The sequence below is a fragment of the Lolium perenne genome, chromosome 3 (genome assembly GCF_019359855.2).
Source record: "Lolium perenne isolate Kyuss_39 chromosome 3, Kyuss_2.0, whole genome shotgun sequence".
NCBI lineage: Eukaryota > Viridiplantae > Streptophyta > Magnoliopsida > Poales > Poaceae > Lolium > Lolium perenne.
The window spans coordinates 235,692,381-235,700,817 of record NC_067246.2 but is presented as its reverse complement, the minus strand read 5'-3'; the positions used below and the strand labels follow the sequence as shown (position 1 = coordinate 235,700,817).

At 43.5% G+C, this 8,437-nt stretch overlaps 1 protein-coding gene across 1 annotated transcript; it reads right to left on the bottom strand.

Annotated features, from left to right (window-relative positions):
* Positions 1 to 652: 652 nt before the first annotated feature.
* LOC127343962 (CBL-interacting protein kinase 19) lies at positions 653 to 4,602 on the bottom strand. The gene is made up of 2 exons (XM_051370176.2): positions 2,909 to 4,602; positions 653 to 1,012 (listed from the first exon to the last, which is right to left on the bottom strand). Exon 1 carries the CDS (start codon positions 4,453 to 4,455, stop codon positions 2,917 to 2,919), a length of 1,539 nt encoding a protein of 512 aa, XP_051226136.1. The 5' UTR covers positions 4,456 to 4,602; the 3' UTR covers positions 653 to 1,012; positions 2,909 to 2,916.
* Positions 4,603 to 8,437: the final 3,835 nt, after the last annotated feature.

Here is an 8,437-nt window from a genome sequence, read left to right as displayed (position 1 = left end):
TTCTCATCGGTGAAAACACGGTTGAAATCCGTCTTCTCTTCTCAGGAAAATAAATCAATAATGATTTCCTCTTGTTTATTGAGCACTCAGCTTCGAACTGAACGGTCCTTACTCTTCACTCGAAATTATCACGCTGTCCCAGCTATATTTTTCAACTGCTTAGTATGTTTTCCAACCGTGTTCTACGATCGATATCTATCGTCTCCATCAATCACTATCGGCGTTCGTCGTCGGATCCAGGGAAAAGAACACAGTCGCAGATACGATGGGGACACAATGTATTCATAATGCAATCTTTATCTCCGCCGATGCGCGACCAGGGCCCCGGTCGCCCAACTCCGAGCCGCGCGCTGCCGCACATGGCGCTTTCGTGGCCGAAAGCCGGCCCCGGTCGCCCACGCATGCCGACTCCCAGGTAGGCCAATCCATCATCATCGTCTATGGAATGCTCGGAGTGCTCTCTCGCTCAGGTGCACATCTGGGACAGACAGGTCCGAGCAATCGTCAGGGCCATATGCAGAAACGGAGAACAGCGGTGCTGCACAAATCTGACTTCTGCATACAATTATGTGGATCACAAAACTGAAAGATTCCGAATCTAATCGACCCAGCAGCATGTGCCGGGAGCCCAAGGTTGCATGTTGCACCCAACTTATTCGTCAATCAGCTTAAACGATTACCCAAAATTATTCGATCCTGCTGAAAACCAGCAGTAGGAGTACACAACCAGCTAATTAACTTGAGCCATTTAGCAGCTAAGCCAACACCAACCATAGTATATACAGCCACAATCTAGCTTCATCTCGGAACAACATTATGCTCTCCAGAAACGAACTCTCTTGTGAGTTAACCACGCTCATCATCAGTGCCCAAACTGGTCAGGTTTTCAGTCCCACTACAAGAGATCCTCCTGTCAGTTGCACTCAACTCCTGCTTCTAGCTCTCGCCGCTTGGAGGCTTTGCACCTATCCCGGTTAGCTCCAGGGGCAATGACGCCGGTAACTTTGAAAGCCTGCATGAAGCAAAGAAATGGTCAAATGAGTCCAGTAGTACAGTCTAGTGCAATGCGCTTAAGAGATGTTATAGCCACATCATCAAACACTTGTGTAAGCTTCACCTACTCCAACACAAACTCCTCTCATACATGGCAAGTTAAAGTTTGCTGATTTTGCTGAGCCTTCCGGTGAACAATCAAACATGTTTGGATGCTAAGGGTGTGTTTGGTTGGTGTTCAAAATCAACTCTGCCTAACTTTTTTTGCCATGGTCAAAACTTTGGTAATTAGTTCAGATGGTTGCCAAATTTTTGGATGCCCATACCACCTTGCCAACTCTAGTTTGTTTTTCTTGCCAACATTCGCCAAACAATGGGCAAGCAAAACCAAATTTTTGGTAGGGTAGGTTTAGTATATTCTGTAGCTTTATAGGGGCAAATTTTGGACAAGAACAATAACAGATCTTGCAGGAATCTTAGCAAAGTTTTTTTGGCTCATTACAACCTGGTCCGATTCAGAATCGGAGAATAGGAATAATAGGAACATGTAACTCGCCTAAGAGAGAACAAGCCGTCATTAGTTTCAAGTCAATAAAAGGCAGAACTTATGGAAAAGCCATAGAACTGAACTTATGTAAGATTTGTCTACCAAGTAACTAGAAATGTGCTCCATGTATTTGCGCATAATTATGCCCAATGTGTGCATCAGATTAAGTGGCCAATAAGGATCCATCATATTATAGGTTATCATTAGATACAAGCAGAAGATGGATCAATAACAAAATAATCCTACTTAGAACAATATTTTCCAAAACAAAGAGAGCATAAAACCAGGAACCTAAACAAAGGCCAAAACTTACTTGCACAACTAAATGTACATCAATTAACAAACTAACTGAGGTAGGAAAAAGAAACTGGGTAGAACAAAAACTAAAATATCTCATTGTGTTAATAGCACATAGCTGATTGCATTAATAGCTATTCCAGTAACTATGATGTATTATTGTTATTAATTTTATCTTTGCACCAAACTGATTAGATACGTGCGCCGCACCACACAAACCTATGATATTAGCACCGAACTAATGAAGTGTGGTTCCAACCCTTCCCACTTAAGAGTATCATGCACAAAACCACGTAAAGCACTGCTAAGAGAAAATAAAGGTGTTTCTACACTTTACAGTACTAATCAAGCATCCCTTCAGATTTCCACTCTACTATATGTGAATTAAAATATCCATCTGTGGAAATTGGTTGCAAAAGCATTGGCAAAAGAAAAGACAACTGCTCTATGACACTGATGGCTCATTTCTATATTTGACAAGTTATCAGCAGCACATTTTTCGCCCAGTTTTTCCCTGTTATTCTTAAAGAGATATGGAGCTATTGTCTCTCGAGAGAGACGTCTATCTCGGGAAAAAATCTAGTGATTATGAAACACAAGAAACAATCTTTAATCAGTTTAACAGCCACAAACTAGGTTAATTAGAGCTATGAAGAACAAGTTTCACTTTCTTTTCATCAAGTGCTTAAACTTTTGCAGCAGTAAATCGATAAAAATCTCAGATCTTATTTTCAGTAGCAGAGGTTTCAAACTACATACGGTTTATAAATTAAATAAACATTCCGAATACTACTGTTTAAGTCAAAACTATTTGTTACAGGGATAAAATTAGCAATATAACCAGATATTGATTAAATTAATATGAGCAAAGATAGTTTGACAGAATCACTTGAGCGTGTGATTTTATGATCCGTAAACTACGTAACTATTGGACATCTTTTATGTGTAATTATCAGGCCCAAAGCATCGAATAATACCATCTTCTATCAGGAGTTCATGTTTATGAAAACAACTTTTATTATTCCATATTTACCACCAACACAAAAGAAAAAGGCAGGGAAAAAGTATTACCTTTCTACCTACTCGGAAATGGTAGGTGTAATTGGAGTTGGAACCATCTGGTGGACAAGGTGTTGCATTCCCGGCTTCAATTCCTTGTTACAGAAATCATCATACTCTTCCTTATCACCCGCCTTCTTTTTGACCTCTACTACTACAAGGGAGGGGGTGAGCTCGAAAATCTCGGCGCCAATTGTTAGTGGCCCCGTAACTCCTTCCCTTGTACCCTCTAGGCTCACCCGCCAATCCTTCTTCCGCACGGCGAAGCTCTTCACGTTAGCGATCTCCTCCAATTTAGTTATAATCTCCGACATAGGTTCGCTTGAGATGAATCTCACCTCGTCCCCTTTCTCCTCGAACAGCCCCGACAAGTTGAATCCCCTTGAGAATGATATGATATCAAACGCATTAAGGCTTGCGGGGCGTGGGAGCGGTCCAGGGAGCCTCTGGCGCCGCTCCTCGAATGAGGAAGTGGCAGGGCAGGACACAACCGACGAATCCGACTCCGAACCGGAATCATCGGCGTCGACCTCCTGCGGAGGCGGTGGAGGCAGCAACTGTTGAGGAATAGGGTCAGTGAGCCCCAGGTCCAGCATATCATTCTCGGCATCGATCACGTTGTAGAGCTGGTCATCCTCGATGTAGAACTTGACGGGCCGGAAACCTTTCTTGAACCAGCGGCTCTCCATGACCTCCGGCAAGGTGATCCTGGTGCTGGGGTTAGTGTCAAGGAAACGGACGATCAAGCTGGTGAGGTCCTTGGAGAACCACCTTGGGCAGCGGAACTCCCCCTTGTAAATCTTCCGGTACATGGACATGAGGTTCTGGTCATGGAAAGGGAGATACCCAGCCATGAGCACAAAGAGGATGACGCCGCAGGACCATATGTCGGCCTTAGCCCCCTCGTACCCCTTGCGGGCGAGCACCTCGGGGGCGACATAGGCGGGCGTGCCGCAGAAGGTGTGCAGGAGGCCGTCGGGCTGGAACGGCTCGGCGACAGCGGAGAGGCCGAAGTCGGACACCTTGAGGTTGCCGGCCTCGTCGACGAGGAGGTTCTCGGGCTTGAGGTCGCGGTGGAAGACCCCGCGGGCGTGGCAGAAGCCGACGGCGGAGACGAGGTGCTGGAAGTATCGGCGCGCGATGTCCTCCTTGAGGCGGCCCTTGGAGACGCGGGAGAAGAGCTCGCCGCCGCGGACGAGCTCCATGACGAAGTAGATCTTGGTCTTGGTGGCCATGACCTCGAAGAGGTGCACGATGTTTGGGTGGCGCACGCGGCGCAGCACGGCGATCTCGCGCTTGATGTGCGAGACGAGGCCGCTCCGCACCGCCTTCTCCCGGTCGAGCACCTTGATGGCGACGCTCTCGCCCGTCTGCAGGTGGCGCGCGTGGTAGACCTTGGCGAAGGTGCCGTGGCCGAGGACGCGGCCCAGCTCGTAGCGCCCCATGAGCAGGCCGCGGGAGCCGGTGGCGCCGCGCTTGGCGGCGGCGGCCGAGGAGGGGGACGGCAGGCGCGCGGGCTGCGGGGACTGGTCGGGCGGCGGCGGCTTGACGGCCGCCATGGAAGGGTGGTGGATGGGCAAAGCGGAGGGGATTAGGTGGAGCAGCCGGCCTCGGACGGAGGAGGTGCAGCTTAACGGCTCCGCGAAAGCTCGCTTCTTTGTTGTTGTTTGCTTTCCTCTCTCCACCTACGGCGCAGCGCAGGGGTTCTATGGGTTGGCCCGTCGAACACTCGAGCATATGGTTGGGCTGGGACTCCAGATATTTTTCACATCTCCTGGTTTGTATTTTCCTCCGGTGGTTATATGGCCTTGTGCCCCTCGCCGTTTGCTTGTATTGTTGGGATGGGTTTCTTTTGTTTTACCCAATTCCTGCTGCTGGAGTCTCTCCTTTCCTTTGTGCGCCTTTTGTGCCCTAATTCGAGGATTTTTGCGTAAATGCGCAATGCTCTGGCTGGTTCTAGGGTATAACAGTTGCCCACAATAGGAACAACGATAACAGCTGTACATAATAATAAAGTATGTATTATATAAGCATCACTTTTTATTTCGCGAGAGACGTTCACGGCTCACATGTACTAGAGCAAATTGGCAGCATACCAATCGGTTGTAAACTTTGTTGCCTAGCTTCTACTAGTATCAAACATGAGATTTGTGTACATACAAAAGTACTTAGAAACATCAAAACCTGTATTTCAACATTAACCCTTACAATTGTTATAATGTTGCTCGATTTTTGTGTAGAAAATGCTACCAATACTAAACGAGCAACATGCAAATAAAGTTACGCACACAATTACCGACTCATCATCGAGAGGAAAAGAGGGTTACGAGTAACCAAGTTCTTTTCTTGTTTTTAGAGGGTTTTATAATCGCACTTTGTATCACTAGCTACCCTAATACAAGAGTGTGCCTCCATTGATTTAATATAGGGTTTTTTTTTGCGGCGTATTCAAGGTTTTCTATGTGATACTCTGGCCAACAATTTCGGCGAAAACATGTTGCTCCGTAAAATAAATCTGTAAAGAATAGCATTCCATGGTAATTAGGTAATGTCAAAATGATGTTCTTGATGCTACTAAGTTTCTCACATATATGGTTAAACATACAAATATCTGAATAGGAAAATGCGAAGAGATCTACATTCTATATAGGGGGTAACTATTTTAATAATGAATTGCATTAGTAGCCCAAAAGGTTGCCGCATTTTTGTATACTTGTGCACCATTCATATGTCCCATCTTTTGTATTCAATATGACCACTTAAACCCGCAACATCAATATTTTTTCCTTAAGGGGTTCCGCTCTTTGGTTGGATGCCACTAGCTATAATGTTGTTTACAAGAAAAAAATATCGCTTTCCCACTTTATGTTGTTCGCAAACAAGTTCATATAACCATTCGACCCCATACCTAGCACTAGTATATTTGTTTTTTCCCAAAGAAGTTCATCCATCAAGACAGCAACATGTTGCGTTGAGCATACCTTCGCATAAAATGTGTGTCTCCTGAGGGCTTATGTGTTATCGAGGAAAAGAGCATACATTGTATGCTAATAAATCGATTCACCAACGGTACCCTCATACCCAGTCACGGTCTTAGCTTCTTCAGGCCCACGCCCCGTTCATTCTTCCTTATGTTTAACTCTCACAATTGTAATAATGTGATCCAAGTTTCGTGGAGAAAATGTTCTAGATTACTAAACACACAACATCCAATAAAAGTAATGCATACAATGACTGGCTCGCCATTAGGAGGAAAAGAGGGTTATCGAGTAAACCAGGTTATTTTCTTGTTTTCTAGAGGGTTTTATAGTTACACTTTGTATTGCTAGCTACTCTAGTACAAGAGTATGATTTCACTTATTTAATTAATACATGAGTTGGTGTTTGACCATATTGACAATGTTTTTAGTGCGAAAGTCTAGCCACCAATTTGGGTAAAAACATGCTTGTAGCTCCACAAAAAAATATGTTAAGATATCTGGTTTGATAAGACTAATTTAGCTACACAGTTTTGAGATATTTACTTCGTCTCTAACCAACGAACTAAAATGGTTTGAGAGGTTTGGGATGTAACTAATTTGAGGTGTGATTTTAGAAGAACTTTCTCTGATAAAATGATTGTGCAGAGTTAGTTGCTATTGCTAATACTATCAGCCTAGTGGATGAAGAGGACCAGATAATGGAGTGTATTCCTCAAAATCTTTGTGTGCTTTAGTTAATTTTAGAGGTATAACTCTAGTTTATTTACCTGCTGTTGGGACCTCAAAATTTCTACCAGAGTCCAGGTGTTCCTTTGGTTGTTTTCCTTGAAAAAACTATTACTAGAGATAATGTGAGACATAGAGAGATTCCCAAACCTCTAGAGTTTTCTTTTTGTAAGGATTTTGAAAGTGTGCAACACCTATTCTTTGAATGCATAGATCCTAAAAGTGTCTGGATATTAGTAGATTTTTTTTGAACAACTGGTGGCGCCGGGGGCGTCGAAATTTCATTCAGCTCATAGACAGTTTACAGCATGTAGTACAATTCCTTGTTCAGAAAAATGGGAAAGAGTAAGAGCAAATGGGCAATTGTCTACAGATTTGTGAGCTAAATTAGAGCAACTAAAGATAGGCAAAGAGTTGTCTTGTCTAATTGCTTGTTGTGCGCAGTCGTGAGCAATACCGTTGAGATCCCTGGAGATGTGATAAACATTTGCAGCTAAATCTCTTGATGCTTGCTGGTAATTTGCAATTTGTTGCTGGAGTTCCATGAGACATGATCACCAGAGATGTTGTTGGACGCAGCTGCTTTGGCAAGTGTGAGATTGTCTGTGAAGAAATTGACTTCCTCAATGCCAATGTTCCTCGCTATGTCAGCTGTCAGATTTAAACCTAAGACTTCTGCATGCAGAGGAGAGGGGGGTGTATCTTTAGCAAAAGCTTGAATGAGAACTTTTTCTTCAAATGAGTGTATGCTTAAGTAGCAGTAAACACCAAGCCCTATAGAGATCCTTCATGTAGTTCCTGTGATTTTATTTGTTTTCCAAGCCGCATCAGAATATATCTTGTTCCCTGCAATGGTAAGATCTGATTTGATAGTTTGTCCTTGACTCAACCTCCTACATTCCTGCATGTTTCCTTTCTTGTTCTGCTTTTGGTTGGATCCTGCAACCAATTTTTTTCTATGGAATCTTGCACAATATTAAACATCTCCATGTTTTGGTTAATAGCATTAGTCATATATAGAATACGAGAAGGGTGTTTATCTTTTTTGTTGAACAGACAGTCATTTCTAGCCTTCCATATACACCACAAGAAAGTAAAAATGTTTTGAATAGAACCATAAGGATGGTTCATTTCCAGAATATTAGTGATAATTTGAGTGACCGAATTGTTCAAGTTTTGTATGTGTTCAATATTAAGAAACCAAGGATTAATGAACCAGGCTACTCTAGCATACGGGCAAATGAAGAAGATATGAATATTAGTTTCTTCATGTCCACATCTGGCACAAAGTTTACCGATGTGTCGAGAGATTTTACCCGCTCTAGCACCTGTCGGCATAGCCTTTCTCAAAAGTCTCCAGCCAAAGGCTTTGACTCTAGGCGTCATCTGTTTATTTTTTCAAATGAGTTTGAGAAGATTCAATGTTTGAGCACTTACCTGAGCAGGTTTGGGTACACCTTCTTCATGGAGTCTGTCCAGGCACGTTTTGTAGGCACTTTTTGAATTACACTTCCCTCCTGGAGTGAGTTTCCAGCATAGAAGATCTTCCTCCTAGGCATTAATTATGGGTGTTCTCTTGATGCAAGATGCCAGAGGTTCTTGAAATAGCTTATCAATTAGAATGGTATTCCATTCTTTTTTTTTCACTACTCCATAGATCTTTTACCTGCGCAGGATATTTATAACCATTTTCCTGAATAATCAAAGCATCATAAACATTAGACCAGCCCTCACACCATGGTGAGCTCTAAATAGAGATATTCCCTGCCGATATCTGGTAGAAAGAGTGATTTTTGAGGATAGGAAGAACTTTTAGAACAGAGGACCAGAAAGC

What these genes read in the sequence shown, in the direction of transcription:
- LOC127343962 (XM_051370176.2), bottom strand. Translation starts at nt 4,455, where the DNA reads ATGGCGGCCGTCAAGCCGCCGCCGCCCGACCAGTCCCCGCAGCCCGCG.